This window comes from Gallus gallus, chromosome 1 (assembly GCF_016699485.2).
Source record: "Gallus gallus isolate bGalGal1 chromosome 1, bGalGal1.mat.broiler.GRCg7b, whole genome shotgun sequence".
Taxonomy (NCBI): domain Eukaryota; kingdom Metazoa; phylum Chordata; class Aves; order Galliformes; family Phasianidae; genus Gallus; species Gallus gallus.
Genome location: NC_052532.1, coordinates 34079496 through 34097452, shown reverse-complemented (window position 1 = coordinate 34097452; position 17957 = coordinate 34079496). Strand labels below are relative to the sequence as shown.

The 17957-nt window shown below is 37.0% G+C and overlaps 1 protein-coding gene across 3 annotated transcripts in view; it reads right to left on the bottom strand.

Moving 5' to 3' along the window:
• The window catches only part of LEMD3 (LEM domain containing 3), a 49080-nt gene that overhangs the window by 16670 nt on the left and 14453 nt on the right, over positions 1–17957 (bottom strand). For 2 of the 3 annotated variants that reach the window (XR_005847929.2, XM_416073.8), the window contains exons 2-9: positions 14035–14088; positions 12511–12548; positions 10338–10404; positions 4351–4418; positions 3053–3132; positions 2826–2974; positions 964–1065; positions 17–119 (exon numbers count right to left, since the gene is read on the bottom strand). Coding sequence is in view for 2 of the 3 variants with exons in the window: in XM_416073.8 (XP_416073.5) it covers positions 17–119; positions 964–1065; positions 2826–2974; positions 3053–3132; positions 4351–4418; positions 10338–10404; positions 12511–12548; positions 14035–14088 (661 nt within the window). In the remaining variant the exon portion in view is untranslated. The remainder of the gene's footprint in view (positions 1–16; positions 120–963; positions 1066–2825; positions 2975–3052; positions 3133–4350; positions 4419–10337; positions 10405–12510; positions 12549–14034; positions 14089–17957) is intronic. The other variant, XM_015282755.4, reaches the window with a different exon arrangement.

Here is a 17957-nt window from a genome sequence, read left to right as displayed (position 1 = left end):
TACAGCGGGTACATACCTGTCCTGAGCTGGTATTAGAGAATCATGCACATGTAGAATAGGCATATAAGGCTGCAAGTCTTTATTTTCAGAACATGCCTCACTGTGACTTCTTAGAACATCTAGAACACCATAAATAAAATGGGTAAACATCTAGTTCATATAAACACTAAGAAAAAGAAATCAATTCTGGCTATGAACAGCTACTCTGAAGTCCCTTTCCAATTTCAGTAACTTAAAAAAAAAGTTTTGAGGTTTTGAAGTTTTGAGCATTTTTACTCCTAACCACACTGAAAAGCAAATCAAGAAAACTAATTGTGTGCACAGTGCCTCCAAGTACCCCCAAAGAACTCTGGAATAAGGGAGAAAGAGTTCTCACTTGACTGCTACTTTTAATTGTTAGCAAAGATGGCCACTTTTGGAAATAAAAGTGCTCTTCCCCAACCCCAATACCACCTGACTATCAAACATAAAAGTATGTTGAAGTAGAATGGCAGAATTACAGAATATGAATACGCATTCCGTTTTGGTAACACAATTTTGCTCAAATCAACTAATTAAAAGGTTGTTTTCTTCTACTATATAACTATAAGGGTAGAAATGGTAGCTAGCATTTAGCCATTTTGGATAACGACAGCTGAAAAACAAAGATGCAGAAAGCAATATCACCATATGTCTAGTAAATGAACATCATATTTATACTGTTTTCTAATGTAGATAAAATACAGCCTTGTCAATAGGAATTTATTATAGCCATGATGATGCACTACACAAATTCCAAGCCAAGTGCAATTAAAAAAAAAGAAAAAAAAACAAACCACAAAGCAAGCCTTTTCCATAAAACTGTAACAGCATGACAATAACTGAAAAGATAAAAACCATAATTGACTGAATTAAGGCCAGTAGTTTGAAAGCTTATGCAGAGGTGGTACATATCTATCAGATACGAGAGTCAAGAAAACATACCTATGATTTTTACCACCATATCATACATCTGCCTCGTTTCCTCTTCTTCTTTTGCCCAACGATATTTCATGTAGTGCAAGACTCCCCAAACAATCGCTACACCTGCATCAAGATGTTTAAATACTCTTTAAACAGTATTAGAAAATTGTTTATTTAACATTACACATTGTATTACGAAGCTCCTTGATTGATCTAACATTTTATATTCTATTCACATTTCAAAGCTAGTGAAGTACACTGTACTTGCTGTCCATATTTTTACATTTCGTTAACGCAGCAAAATTAGCTCTTAAGCTTTGAGGAGTAGACGCTTTTAAGAAAATATTTTATTGTCTCAATAATGGCCTGGTACCCAATTGCCACTATTGGCGTTTGAAATGTAACCCATTTGTCAGGACAAACAGTAAAAGAATTATCTTAGAAAAATCTGAAATCATTATAAGGCACAATTCATAATGCATTAAGATGTTAAAATGCACAATATTCACTAATTTAAGGATAAGTCATTGAGTTTAGACGTACAGGTGAAAACTAATCAACTTGAACAGCTACAGATTAGTATTTCCTGTCATGATGTACAACGTACAATATGTTCTTTTTATATTATCTTCTAGATTATTCCCCAAAAGGACAACCTAGTTAAGAAGGCCAACTGTGTAAGCAGAGAACAAGAAAAGTCTTATTTCTTCCATCTCAGACTGAGGGTACCACTACACCCATGGTCTCTTAACATTAAGAAGAACAACACACATACAAACTGTAGTCATGAAGTTAGCTTCAGGCACCAGTGAACACAAAGCAATAATAACTGATAGAAAAAGAGACTGAGGGCACCATCACTTTAAGTCAAAATGGGTATTAATGACAACGTATCCAACTTCTACACAATGGTTAATTTCTGAAAAGGTACTTCATATTAATCTCAATTATAGATGAGTTGGAACACTAAGAAATTTGCTCAGCATGACTGATGAGAAGAAATTTGCTCAGCATGACTGATGAGATCTGTACACTGAGTTTTGCCTCCACCTTCCAATCCAACCCTCATATTCACTATTATCAGAAAGACAGCCATCTGGGACAGCTTGCCTTGGATTACTTTAGTTTGTCAGAAGGCTAGTGAAGGACTTTAAAAAAAACAACTAAGAAATTGTTAAGAATCTATTATATGATTCTATGATAAATGACCTCCTGAATATTTAACATGTGCATGAGATGAATTGCACATCTTCAGTTGTTTCCATGTGCCCGGTTAGAAATACTGAAATGTCTACACCCAGTTGGTCCTTATTATTATTCTGCCCTATTTTCAGTATGGATAAGAATTAGATAAACTTGAGAGTACATGAAACTTAACTAGAAAACTATCAGAGATTAAGTCTTCCTGAAAAAGTGGATACGTTTTCTAACACAGATTTACAAATAAGAACATTTGCTGACAAGCAAGTAATTAAACTTTTCCTAGAAATGGAAATGTAACTATAGAAAAGATGATCTGCCTCAAGTTCCTAGCACAACAGTGAAAGAGACTCAAAATAAAGACCACCAAGTCTTTTTTTTTCCCTCAAATACCTCCAACTTCAGATTTTTTTGAGACACGCAAAGTGTTGCTTTGGCAGGGAAAAAGCCCAAGTTTGCAGAGAAGGGATCAGTTTAGCTGACTACAGCAGCAGATGATAGCAGGTAATGCACAAACACAGCGTGGTTCAAAAATGTAAAGCAGACTACGTTGTAACCAGGATACTGACTAAAATTCTAGGCTGTATGACGGGAATAACACTCAGTAAAAGTGCTGCTTTCTTGTTTTTATGTAAGTACGTGGGGAAAAGTTATAATTAAAAAAGCCATTTTTCATAACTTACCTAAAAGCGGTATCGATAACCTATGAGTTACGCTAATAAACGCACGGCGAAAACGACACCTGAAAGACATCTTTGGACTAGTGGATTCCAGGTACTTCACATCCGTCACATTAGTGACATCCACATCATTAGGGTCACTGCCAAGACACCTATTAAAACATATAACACGTTTACAAAAAAGAATACATTCCATCAGAACACACTGCTATGAAATAAAGCTCACTTACTTTATGCCAACATCTTCCCCACTATTCAATATCCACTGTAGTGCTGTGTTAAATACACTTTCATATTCTGGATCTATATTCTGTTGAAAGACAAATATGAATGAGAAACTTTCTAAAGAACAAGTTACCATGCCACAGTAAAACACACAGATACTGCAAAGATTAAGCAATTTGCAGCAGTAGTCAAAATTAAATGACTTTGATCTTGAACATTCAGGTTTTGCACAGCTTCTCACATTGGCAAAGTGATTTTATACATGCTATGAGCAGCTACGGGACTTGCTAATATGCCTCAAATAAAGGGCTATACCAAAAGTCACCATCACCCTTTACTAACAATTCTAATCTATATTGTAAAAATAAACTCAGCCACTAGGCGGTGCTCATTGAAAACCTATTTCAGAAATAAAACTAGTTATAAACCCAGCTGGAAATTGGTCCTATAAAAAGCAGCTGAGGTCTTCTTGCTTGTTTGTTTTTTGTTTAAGTCATTTTCCTCACGCATCTTAGTTGATACTCCACAATAATCTTATGTTTGTAGTTCAAGAGTGATATAAATATGTAAATTCCCAGGTAGTTAAGTTAGTTGACATCAGTTATTGTAGAAGGACGTATACTGCAATTTGAGCAAAGACAAGTCCCCATAGTTCACCTTACATGTCCTTTTGCAGAAAAGGAAAGCAAAACAATGCAAGTTAATACTCCATTTGAACTGAAACTATCCAAAACAATTTTTATCTCCACCTTTTCTTTGGGTCTTACATCAAAAGAAAAGCCCCTAAGAAAAAAAAGAGGAACAGCAGCTAACTTATTTTTACTTTGAGAATAAAAAAAGTTTACCACCAAACACTGAAATTTGGCAAAGGAGTCACACTCCATTTTGTGACACTGACAGTCACAAAATGAGGCACTGTATAGTTAAAATAAGGTTTTGTACTGACAGATTTTCATACTAACTTTGAGCTTAGAGCTAGAACAGTTGTTACAATAACCATCATTCTTTTAATATAATAGAAATGCAAGTCCATTCATCACCTAGCATCAGTTCTTTTCCCCCACTGCTTTTTCCTATTTGCCATTCCCCTCCCCCAAAATCTCCCTACCTCCTCAAATAAAAATCATGAGCAGCACGCGTTAAAGATGTTGATTCTACACATTTCCAATTCACATTCAATTCTAATTCAAATATTAGTCACTACATTAAAATGAAATCACGCTAAAACAGAAATAAGACCTCACAATTTTGGCTTACACAGCTCTCAAGTTAGAACCAATGAAAAAATATCACAATGACTTACTTTCAAATACGCAGCTGCCTCCTGGACGGTAAGGTTTCTTTGAACAGAGCTGCCACATTCATGTTTCCCTGGTAAAATTAAATTTATCTTGATCATACATATTACTACATTGTGTAAAATAAAATCACCTAAACACAATCCTATGGTTGATGTAACCTACACAAGCAGGAGTGGCCAAATAATTCTCTTAAAAAAAGCATCAGGACGAAATATCAAAAAAGACTGTCACAGCTAATAATACGTAGAAACAACATCAATACAACTTCATGTGATGATCAGAAAGCATACATCAATAGTTATACCGAAATTGGAAAAAAGGTAGTATAAAGATCCATCAGAAGAACATGACCATGAGAAGAGGTGCTATACCCTGACTCAATGTCTTCCAAATAATTTCTGTTTACTCTGAAACAGGTGTTAGCTTTCATAGAGAGCATATTAGTTCCAGTTCTATCATATCCGCAGCAGTACTTCTGGCACTATGAGGTTACCACATAATAGCTCGCTCCAAGTTACTGCAGTACTTCTTTCCCTTCCTGCAGGCATACAACATACCAAATCTGCTCCCAAAGTGCAGTTTTTACCACCTTCCTAATTCTTTCACAAATAAGACAGAAGCAGCCAGGAAATAAGGCACAGTCAGTTCACAGCCATGTGCCATCTTCTTTCTCATTTGCTTTTACTAAACTGAAGGAACCCGATTTATGCTAAAAAAAAGATCTAGTGACAGTCAGACCAGCATAGAGTCTCACACAAAAGCAAAACGTCCAACATCAATTTTATACACCGCTAGGCTATTACTTCTGAATAACTGGAAGATAATAACAAATCATTTATTTATCTTTCTAAAAAGAATCAAAAATGTTTTTTAAAGCAGCACCTTGGCACCTATATCTGCACCAAAACAGTAGAGAAGCAAAAGCAAATCCAGCCTATCACCAACTCAAGGTGAGGCCTTACCCTCCTGCACCCATACTCATCAATAATTCCCAAAGCAGTAGCATAGCTAGAGAAGTTTGTATTTTATATACACGTGAGATTCTTAAACTTCTGTTTACAGTCTTACCAATTACCTCAAGATGAAACCATTCCATACTGGACTACCTTTTAAAGGTAGCAACTGCTAGTATTAACTATCTAGATTCAAGGCAACATTAGCAAACACTGCCACAAGTTACGGGAAACGCTCTCACGCCCCGCTCACAGGAAGGAGTTTCAAAGACAAATGTTTTTATGAAGCAGAAGTCCTTAACAGACTGTTTTGTTTAATATAACTCAGATATGAAAGATACTAGTTAAGAAGTTGCTTTACTTGATAATTAGCACGCATCTTAGATTTCGTCAAAGCTCATTAGGTCTGATATGATAGCAAAAACTACAAAGGTCACCAGTGAAAAATGATAGCACTCTTGCCAAAAAAAGAAGTCAGCACAAGAACTGGAGCTGTAAGTTATTCTAGCATATAGTTTAGGCAGACATTCTTTTTGTTCTGCATAAACTCTACTATCTGCAATGTACATTTACAGACATCAGTGATTTCATGTTTCAAGAATGGAAGACTTGGGAGAACCAGGTATCTCATTCATACAGTCACAAGCATATTGCTTTAAACTTAGAATTTTAAGTCAAAAAAATCCCAAACATATCTTTGCTAGAAGCTCTACCTCCAGTCTCAGCCAGGTATTAGATTACATAGCATTAACATGACTTCTTATAGATACCACATGCAAAAAAACTTGAACGAATGAGTAAGACCTGAGGTTTTGAAGCAGGTCAGTCACCATTTGAACAGAACAGCTTAGGGGAGCAAGGCGATGGAACTTCTGCTCAATGGCTTGGGGGTTTGTGTTTGTTTTAAATAATAAATAGTAAAAAGGATAAAGTAAAATACAGAAAAAAACCAAACAGCACCACAAAACAATCAGATGTCAAGACAATGAAAGAAGGCATTCCTAAAACAAGCCAGAAGATTCGTTTTAGATTTTTACTCTTAGAAGAGCACAGCACTACAACTTACACGAGGACAAAAGCTCCTTTACAGCAGACTAGACTACTTAGCAACTGTAAAATAATAATCTTATTTGCCTCCTTCCAGGAACGACATTTGCACAGTATGCAGCCAACATGCCAACTTCACAGCTTCTTGTCTTATTTTTAAAAAGCCAGCAGACAGTTTCTTCACTGCACTTTCCTTGACAATTTTTTTTTCCTAACTGAGCAAATTTACCTCTTAAAAGTGCTTTTGATGCTCAGGAACGGACGATATTTAAGGCCCATCAGAACAAATTCCTCTCATGCAACTCCAGAAGAGAATAAATAAGAACTACTTCCATCTTGCCTCCCACTCCTGAAATGAGTAAGCTCATCACTCACATAGTTTCAGCCCTGTACAAAAAACTGGTGGAACTGCAGCTACTCATTCCTACTCATCTGTTGTTGAGAATCTGAAAGGTTGCAGAAAGCTTGCTTGCAGGAAAATTCGCAAGTGAGGTAAACATCCATTCTACTGCAAGCAGCAAGATATTCCTATATGCCATTTCAGCCACTCTTTTAGCTAGTGGTTCTGCAAATGAAGTTTGAATTACTTTGGTGTAATTATTAACCACTTGGCTTGGAAACTCAGTCTGATACTCAGAGAAGAGAGTACTCTTGATTATCAAAGAAGAGTAAGAGTAGAACAAACATTGTGAGAGCAAGTACAAATCACTGATCTCCCATAGGCAAATTCAACTGTCTAACAATGTGGAAAACCTTTTTTTCTACATTGGAAAACACAGAAATTGCTAAGTGGGTTTTAAATCAGTGTAAAAAAGAAAAAATCAATTATCTGAAGAACTAAAGGTTAAGGAGTGTGACAGAACAGAGAGCTACCAGATACAGTAGCTAACACTTTAAATTAACGTTAAGGAACAGCCAGTGTTTTGCCAGGCCTTTCTGCCAGCCTTGGATTTACTAGTGAGTCTCATTCCACATGGAAGTCCAATTCACCTCACATCTCAAGGACCTGCGCTGTCCTTTAGTGCAGAAGGAAACCATCCAAGTCTCACAGACCCCTTTGTGGAGAATGCCAAGCCTCACAGACCCCTCTGTGGAGATGCTTCTTACTAAGTACAAATTATTTGTGTACAAGGGAAGCAGTTATATCTATCAGGAGATGCTTCTTTGGAGGATAGTGATTAGGCTTGTTCATTTTGTAGACCTAAGAATGTACCCATCTACTGAAGACTCTCCATGAAAGACAAACATCCAGTAATTAATACAAACACGCCAGAAGGAAGCCTAATTTAAATAAAACAGATTTTGTTTTAGAATAAAGTGTTAGGCACTGAACTATACAATACCTACAAACCTTGCTGCTTTTAACAAAAGCAGAATGCAAGAACACAAACAAGAATATAAAATTCAACCCAGAACTGAATGAGTAGATTCTGCTTCTCCCACATTACTCACCACAGATCTCACAGACTAATAATTCTGAGAACAGTGATGCATTAAAGGCAATCTATTTTTACAGAGCAAAATTAAATCATTTTACATAATATCAGAACAACACAGAATAGAATAGGCATCTACAGTTGGAACATAGTATATTAAGCTAAGTAAAAATAATGAAGCATTACCACGACTCTTTGTTACTTAAGAAAACTTTCAATGTGTCATCTTTTATATTTAAAGCCACATCATTTGCTCTCCAATTAAAGTTGACAAAGCAGGAAACACAAGCTCAATAAAAATACAAGAAGCTTAATTAAACAGAAGGCTATAAACTGAATTCTGAAGTGATCATCCCCACTGCAATTAGAACACTGAATAAAGCTTACCAGAAGACACTAGTGCAAGTTTCCATCTCACCTTTCTAATATTAACAGTAATAACACGAACAAATGATTCATAGTCAAGTATGAAATGAGAGAAACTTTTCCAAGTATGTGACAGGCCTGAAGAGAATCATTTCTACTGAAACTATCTTCCGTTACTTCTCTCTTTTGAGATGCTGCACTATAAGATCAACACTCTTAAGCCCTGCACCTCTCTAGCAACCTCCTGTGTCATACAACTCTTAAATAGCTTCCACCTTCCGCCAGGCCGACATCACTGCAGGACTGAAAAAGTAGATGGAAGACCTCTACCTCTCATACCTTGAAGACAGTTGGCATTGAGGATAACTTCTGTCTGAGTATCAATGAAATATGTCATTCTCCAGACTGCATGAAAGCTATTCTGCTGAGCAACGAGGCAACCTTGCAATACGGTTTCAATTTGAGGACTGTCCCATCAGAAAGTACAGTTATATTTTTTGAAAGTAAGCGTTGAAGATTCTCCTGGCCAGAAATAGACTAACAGAGACTAACACATCTTTGAGATCTAACGAAGAAAGCACATCATCTTGGAGCATATATTTTCTTCTTGTAAGGAAGACTGCTAAATGTATTCGTCTAGCGTTCATCACATATAAAAACCACAATGAAGAAAATTCACTTTCCTTCACAGATGCAGAAATTAATCACCAAGCATTTTTATCCATGCAAACAAATCATCTACCATACAGCCACTGGAGGGCCAGATAACACTGAGGAAAGGGCAAGCTGTTACGCTCTTTCTTTTTTGAAGAGAGAATATAATTCATTACTTCCATTTCACACCACTCAGTGCTTTGCTGCACACAGCTGTAGGTCTCAAAAGACACTCCTGCACACCACAGGTTAGCTACCTTGCATGAAAGAAATCTTTTGGTCTCAATGATTGATAGCACAGAATTATCCACTATCATCTATTAAGTATGAAATAGTCTGAAACGAATAAAAATATTAAGATGTAATTGAACCAAATTCAACACTATAAGACATTCACTGTCAGAATGCAATACGTTTAAAACTAAGAAAAAAAATATTTTGAACACATTCAGGTTAAACATTCTTCCACTATCTTGGGTTAAAGCATATTGTAAACAAGGACAAATTTTGTAGGGTTTGTCCAAACATTACTTTTATTCACTGTAGATATTGTAACTATTCTGGAAACAAAAGCTTCTGCAGTAAGATCACCCTTGCAATTTAAAGGTACTATAGAGCTGCTCAGATTTCTCACACATTTCCTATATAGTCCCAGACAAACTGTCAGCCTCACAGCTGTTGCCACATTTTCACTCCTTTGAGAAATACCTGCAGTATCTGACAATAGTGAGTCTGAATACAGAAAGTGAATACACTGAGAAGCCTTCTCAGTGCTACCTGCTGTTGTGACAACTCTTTGTTTTGCAAAGTACAGTTACAGAAAAACTGAACCACTGCCCCATAAATACTAAACAAATAAGCAAGGATGCTGAACAAATGGCTTAGTCATCACAGAATAGTTTCTGCTGTAAATCATATTCACTAGATAACAAAGTTATACAATAGTCTTAATTTTACCATTTCCCAATTATGATGTGTAAATATACAATTTAAAGCTGTCTTAATTGTGAAAGTACAGTGATTTTATTTTGAATATTCAACAATTCTAAACACCACCTCTTACACAATACTACACATAGAACTTTTCATTAGTATGTATTAGCTTGAAGTTAGACTTATTTGTCTAACAAGGCCATCTTGTTTAACCACTAAATGTTTTTGCTTGCTGTGAAATAAAGATTCAAACATTTTTCCACTAGAGTGAAATAACCACCTTTGCCTCACCACATACAGCATATTTAAACCTTCTAATAAAATCAGATTAATAAAGCATTACGACATTAGATGAAAAATCTTGAGATCAAAATATTCAGTCTTCCATGTTAACTCAAAAAAGTTGCAATGAAAGATGCTACACTGGTGGAAAAGGCAGTGTACATCATCTAGAAATGGGACTTCTAGTTTCCCAAAGCAGAGCTCTAAAGATAATCAGGGCCTCAGAATACGCCGGTTGCTGCAAATCACTATCTGAGCACAGACATCTCAGTAGCTGTTACCATAATACTCTTAGTCACAATATTTTTAAAGTGTTACCTGCGACTTGTGCCAATTTATCATGAAGTGCATATAAGCTGTTCATCATAAGACTTCTTTCATCTTCCTAGAATTACAAAAAAACATCGCATTAATATTAGAACAACACTGCTAACGAGACATTTTCTTACACTTAATCCAAAAATGTTATAATCATCAGAAGAAAATAATTTGTTTGTAAACACATATACAGGTAGAAGGCTGTAACATTTCACACACCAACAATAACATAAGTTAGAGATCTTGAAAAAAGTATTCACAATACTGATTTCCCAGATCTTGACTGAAACTGGACTGGACTGCAGCCTAGAATCTGTTTGCTCAACCAATTAAAACAGACAGCTCAGGTTATTTTAATACTGTCGAGAGAAAAGTGCAATGACCTCCTGCAGGAAACCTGCTTTAGCAGGGAGTTGGACTACATGATCTCCAGAGTCCCTTTCAAACCCTACAGTTCCGTGATCCAAAGCCATGTGGGTTTTTTTTGAAAGCTACTATGTAAAAATAAAAGTGAGTTTTATTCTTAAAAGTGGGTGGTGACACCACACATGGGCAATACTGGAGTGTCAAATGGCCATATTCCCCATGTAAGACTCACAGACAACAAAAATCTAGCTTTGCTATCCCCAAACTACAGTAATTTTCTTTAAGAAAAGCAACCATTTACATCATCTTTTTTTAAGGCTTCCTGCATAGGCTACTGGTATTAGGCCTATTTACCAACATATGAACATGATCATCATAGAACTATTACTTTACGACAGATTTAAACTTCTTTACAAAGATACTGAGCAATTTCATTGAAATTCATTCCGAAACCTTTTATATTGGAATAAGTTACTCAAAATATGAAGACAGGGAAGAAGTTAATTATATACACTGAGTACACCGAAGGCCGCTGCAAAAAGTTGTGGGTTGCTTTTTTGAAGCTGGCTCTGATTCCTGGGCAGAGTAAAATGGCTGAGATAAGACAAGAACATTTATTCAGAAAACGTGCAAAAGAAAGTTTTCCAGTCTGTTCATCTTCTGGTTTTACTCGCATTGAAAAAAGAAAACCCAACGTATTTTTAGTATAATTCCCTGCTGCATGAGTGCTGTCTGGCAACATTTTAAAGACTGAATAGCTCCAATTATTTTCCATAAGAAAACTGCTACCAAAAGGGAGAATACTTTTCATTGATCAAAAATTTGACAGATTAATTCCCCACAGACAACAGCAAAAACTGCCTCTTGTATTCTGGTTCTACATACCCACCACTGAGATTAAATCAGCATTACAGTTGGTACTACCCAGGAAGTTAACCAACCTCGTTAACCCATTTCCTGAATGGAAAATGTCAGCCCTCTAACACAAACGCACACAAACAGCAGTGCTCTAAGTTCAGCTCATTCGCCTGTCAGTACCTCAGAACCTACTTCACAGAATTTAACTCGTTCAGAAGATTCAGTGAAAGTTTCTTCACGAAAACCAGCCAGAGCTATCCACTGAAGATATGAACAACTCAGTCGGAGAGCTCAACACTTAGACCCCCCAAAAACTACCTTGTGAAATTTTCACGTACACGCCAGTGAATAGCAGATCTCTGTCTGCAGGCCAGCCAAGACTGAAGGCCCCCACAGAGAACCATTAAAATGCAAGTTGCAGAACTGAGACTAACCCAGATACCTTCCAGGATGACATCTCATATAGGTTATCATGATATTCCAGTTGAGAGAGAGAACAGAGCAGCTAGCAGTAGCATAGATTCAAAGTGAAAGAGACAAATTTTCAAATCCATTTTCTGAAAGCAACTTAACCTTGGCTCTTCTGTAGGACTACATAAGACCATAAAGTCTCACGACAACCATCTCTTGTCAGCTGTCCTTTCACAGCTGAGAAACAAATGGTAGCAGTAAAGGAAAACTGATCAATTTAGCAGCAAAAAAATCTTAGAACTTTTTTCCTCATATGTCTACAACACAAATTAGGTAACATTTTCTCAGTATAGAAAGCAACAAGCATGAGATAGCCAAGTCTTGTAATCCTATTTATACTGCCCAAATGAAAAACAAAAACTTAAAATATTCAAGTAACAAGAAATGTACTCAACTCACATCATTCCAATAAGATCACTATGGCTTTTACAGAACCATTTGACAGAGTGAAATCTCAACATTAAATGTTTTTACTTACTTCTATGTTTTGTAGTTCTCCACTGAAGGGATTCTTGACTATCAAAAAAAAAAAGAAAAAATAATTCATTCTATAGCCTGAAAATAGTTTAAAAAAAAAAAAGTACATCACTCCATTTTATAACAATGCTGTATTATTTAGGTAAAAACAAACAAGTCCATACCGTGAGAAATAACAGTTAGGCAGCTATTAGCATTTGATGTAAGCTCCACATTTTACATCATGCTATGGCAGCATTTAGGCTAAACCAGAATCCTGTTTATCTGCATACTTCACAGTTGTTCTCATGCAAACAAAAACGTGCTTGTCATTTTCCAAACACTTACTTTAATGACTCAACTGCATTAAAATCATAATTTGAAGGGTTTACATACTTTAGGTACCTATTTAAAAAAGTATAACTACTTTTTTATTATTACTAAGCAGTAATCCATGTAACAGAGCCGTACAACTACACAGTACTTAATGTATTGATGGAAGTAAGAGACCACACATTGAGGGCTTAGGCGAGGAGTGCAATGTGCCTAAATGACCACTTCATTCCAAACAGAAAAGCTTGCACAGCTCCTCAAAGCATACACTCATCTATTATATTCCTCTTGGCTACAACAATAAATTCCTCAAACAAGAGAAACTGAAGCTAGACAAATCATTTGTCCTACACTTACAATCAAGAATGACTGCCTGGTAACTGAAAAACTACCAAGGTAGGAAGCAGTGACCATTAAAGCACAGTGTCTTGCCTCTCTAAGCTACAAACTCGGTCAGCACAGACTGGGCTCACACAGCAGTGAGCAGTTCTGTGTCCTATTCAAATGGGAAACGAAATTTCCACTGGCCTCAGTTCGCCAAGCACAAACACAATCGGGATAAAGAAAACATCTTGGGAAACCTGTCACAATCTTGAAGGTCTGGATTAAGTACCACTATATTGATGCTGAAAGCACACCAAAAATGGGCGTGCGCATGGGACACGCTGTTTAATGTATTTTTACAGTTCAACCTTCTACCTGAAGCACAGTAAGATACACGCACTATATTAACTGGAGTCCAAAATAAGTAACTCCATTTACACAATATGGTTAGCCTCCACTCCCAAGGCATCACAGCTGTTTTCAGTGCATTCCTGGTTGCACCTGAAGGCACCCAGCAACAGTCTCTGATACAAACCTGACCTATGCAAAGCCCTCCCATGTGTAAAGGTCTTTGCAACGTATCACCAGCCGCCCCCTGGCAGCCAGCTGACTGACAGCATCTTGACTCCCAAACCATAACCAGGATGACTAAGCTGATTGATTAGTTTAGTTATAAATGGAAAAAAAAAACCAAGAAAAATAAAGGTAGAGACACCAGATTTCTTTAAATTTGAAGCAGGATTTCTCATGTAGGGGGAATGGAGGGTACAAAGGAATTGAAGTACCAACTCATAAAACAGCGGTTCCCTGACCTTTGATACATGTAATGTTACTTGAATACGTAACTGAACAAATCATAGTTTCTGTAAAACAATGCAACTTACATTACCTGCAAAAACTTCCACAGCACTTCTGCCAGGAGACAGATGTTGACCCACTTCACCTTAATTTTGAAAAACAAGCAGAAATGAGAATGATTACCATTTTATTGCTCCTATATGTAGCAGTGATAAGGAACAATTAGAGCCAACAAACCACGTGGGGCAACAAAAATGTTTTCTGAATAAAGAAAAGAGCCTGACCCTTTGAAACTCTGCAAACAAGAGGCTGCTCTTGTGCCTAGGCTCAGAAGTGTGTCACTTGCCCAAAGCAATAAACATTTCACTTCCTCTAACACTGCAGAAGGAAAAAAAACGGCCCAACACAGGGTCTGGTTTTTACAGACACGAACACTTAATTCAGATATCAGATTAATAAATGCTAATAGAAGCAGAGGATGCTCAAATCAAGCCTTGCAGTGCTTCGACTTCATTCCTTAGGTGCAAATTCTCCAAGATTGCCTACTAAGTTATCAAGCTACCAACTTTACAAAGCTTCTATGTATTTCATTCATTAACTTTGTAGAATGTTTCCAGCACACTCAATTTTTAATCTCATAGCCTGAAATGGAATTAGAGACACAGTCAAGGTTCTAAATGGCTGCCAACATCTCAATTTAATCGTTACTTATCCAGATAGGGTAATAATGGGCTTTTCCCAAAATCAACCTTATTGTGTATATATGAAAACTCGACTGTATGGTTTTAGATGCAGAGGAGGCCCACAAGACAGAATAGCATGTAAGTTTCCATATATCTGACAGACATGTTTCAGCACTGATGAAAGCCATGGAATGAATACAAATACAGTACAAGCACAGCTGCAAAGATGCAAACTGAAAGCTGCCAGCTGCAGTTCCATGTACTGCAACTAAGCAAAAGCAGTGGTGTTCCCATGTTCACAACTTCCCCAATCTCAGCGTGATGTCAGTCTCACAGGTGAACAACTTCATCTTTGGGTAAATTAAAAGATTGCCTTTATGAAGCATGTAGATGAGATATGTCAGTGTTCCAATGTTTCCACTCTTCCACAAACACAGTATGATAAAAAAATACTTCCCTTCAAAATGATCTATCACACAATTGAATCAATCCTTGTAACTCATCAAAACTCACACAGTAGGATTTCTTAAATTTGTGATTTTATGGGCAGTTAACCAGTAAGAGAGACATATCTCAAGCAAGATGTTAACATAGCTTAGGATGCCCAATGCCTTAAGAGGCACGTATGCAACACACCACTGCAGCAACTTATCACCTATGCATGCAAATGGCAGCCGTTAAGAAATCTGGATCTATTTACCACTGAAATGTGATTCACTAGAACCAATAAGGCCCCTCCTCAACTACTTTTATTTTTTCCAGTTCTGTCCACAATTAAAACTCTTACCAAACCATCTCATTTGCCACAGCCTCCAATGCAAAGTTTTGATCAGCTGCCCCAGCTCATCTCAGTTGCTTCAATGCATAACATCCACATTACTGGTTCAACATTTTTTTCCACAGTTCTTAAAATACACGAGTTTACCTTAACCAGTACTAAGTTCTTGTTCTACCAAAACAAATATTTATAACTAATTACTAACAGAAAACTTTCTTATGTGAACATGTACTTCCAAGGCTTCTCAAAGAGGGTTCAATATCTCAGCCATACAGCAACAACTAAGAGATGTCAAAGCGGCTTATCTATCAAGCTCAATTTTTTATAAGTTTCAAAGAGCTACATCTCCAAAACAAGTGGACTAGCTGAGCGTTCTGCATGGAGGTTTGCTACTGTGGAAGAAGAGCTTTTTTCCCAGCAAGGCTTTCCCTTGACTGATAACAGGACTATTTGACCCGAGTCAGAAGAAAATAAGAAAATAAGAACATTAAAATATTGGAACAGGAAGAGATATTCTATTTAAATTCCATTTTGAAGAAGCAATCTTATTTAAATGCTAGTTAATCAAAAACAAGACAACAAGATTACTGAAAAGCACGTGAAATTAATATAATCAACACATAAATGTTCCTCAGCTTAACTGCAAAGACAACCAATAACCTTTAAAAGTATCTATTTCATATGTATCTTTGTTGGGTCAAGCTGTAAATGATGACTTACAGTGGCAGAACTGCTCGGTCTCAAATAACAAAAAGTCACCACTCAAAGTGTCAGAGCTCCAAAGCATTTCAGCCAAAGCTGTCAGCACAAACACACACACCAAGTATCACAGAGATATTCAATTTTAGGAATACAAATGCGGTCAGCATCGACATACAAGGTTAATTTCCAAGGGAATACAGCAGCTGTCATCTTAAAAGCAACAATAAAACCACTCACTGGCCCCAGTTTCCTGCCTAATACATTGGTAACAATTGCAGACAGTGTTTACAAAGGAATCCTTCAGTTTTTCCACAAGGACAAACAGAGAGCACAAAGTGGGATTTCTCCTCTTTGTCAATGCATGCTTTAACAGACACGAAGCCGTAGCCTGGCTGCAGACATTTGTGAACGCACAAGTCAGCTCTTACAGAGCCCCTATAGGCCAAGTTCCAAAGGCCGACACAGCTTCACAGGCAGCCACATCTAGCAAAAAGATATGCACAAACACCTTAAGCAAGTGTATTTTTAAAGATAGATACGTATCACTAATGCAGTACAAAACCAAGGGCTATCTTTATTTTCTGGTCACTACAGTTGGATTAAAAAAAAGTAGGCAATCCTTCCACAACAGGCATCTTGAGGCTACAGTACCTTGTCCTGAACAGCATTACCATTCTTGCTGTCACAGTATTCAACACTTCAACAGATGATATCAAAACTGACACATGAAAAAACAGCCACAGTGGGACACACCAAGGACTCATGAGCAATGTCAGGAACGTTTTACTCTTCTGTTCTTAACTGGACAGAGCAATCAAGAGATCACAAGCAAAAGCAATCATCTGAGCATAGGAATATTGATACTTTCAACAGAATATACCCCTAGCCATCAACAAATTTTCACCTCAAATTTTCTGAGACAGACAGAAGTTTTCTTTTCCTATACACATCAGTACCAGTGTACTTTCCCCCACCAATGTGTCCAGTCCCACATTAACGCCAAGCAAGCTCTTAGCTTCAGCAACATAAGGTGACAGAGTTCCACAAGTTAACGTGAATACATGAAAAAGCATTTGCTTTGCTTTTTCTGAACTTGCCAACTTGAGAAATTCCTCCTCACATTACAGGAAGCAGTGAGTAATCAGACTGCATTCAGCTCCTCCATAAGACTCACCCCCTTACTTCATTCCCCAGTCCTTACTCTTCCACACTGATGAGTCCTACTCCTTGCTGTGACAGCCACGTGCCTTCAATCACAGTACAATTCTATGACTTTTTTTCAGCTCTGAATTTCTACTTCATCTTTTCCACCGTTGGAAACCAGAGGTAGACACCGCTCAAAAATAAACAAGCACTATGGATGTTCTCTAATATATATTCCCAAGTGCACTTTGTTCTCAGTTCCCTTCCTCAAAACTCCTACCACCGTTTGCTTCTTGATCACCACTGAAAAATCAAGTTAGCATTTTTCACAGAACCACTGTAATCCTATAACCTATTTCTGAAAGAACAATGATTTTATAAACCAAAAACAACTTTTCAATGCAACTTTAAAGAGCTGTAAAGTCACATTTGCAGAAACAAGAATGATCCCTATTAACCTGTCAATATTACTTCTGAATGTGATAATTCAGGAAGCACTAAATGCCATCTACACAAGGATTCAAAGACTATTTACCACAAAGCACAGTTCCAAGCCAGTAGCTTCCACAGAAGCGAGCACCTTTTCCCTACAAAGAGAACATTAGTATTCTCTCCCATCTACTAAAACACATGCACACTAACCCCAAAGTACTAGTCTTACTTTTTTTCCCAAAACTTGTCATGGAAAAGAAGACTTGTGCTCAGTAA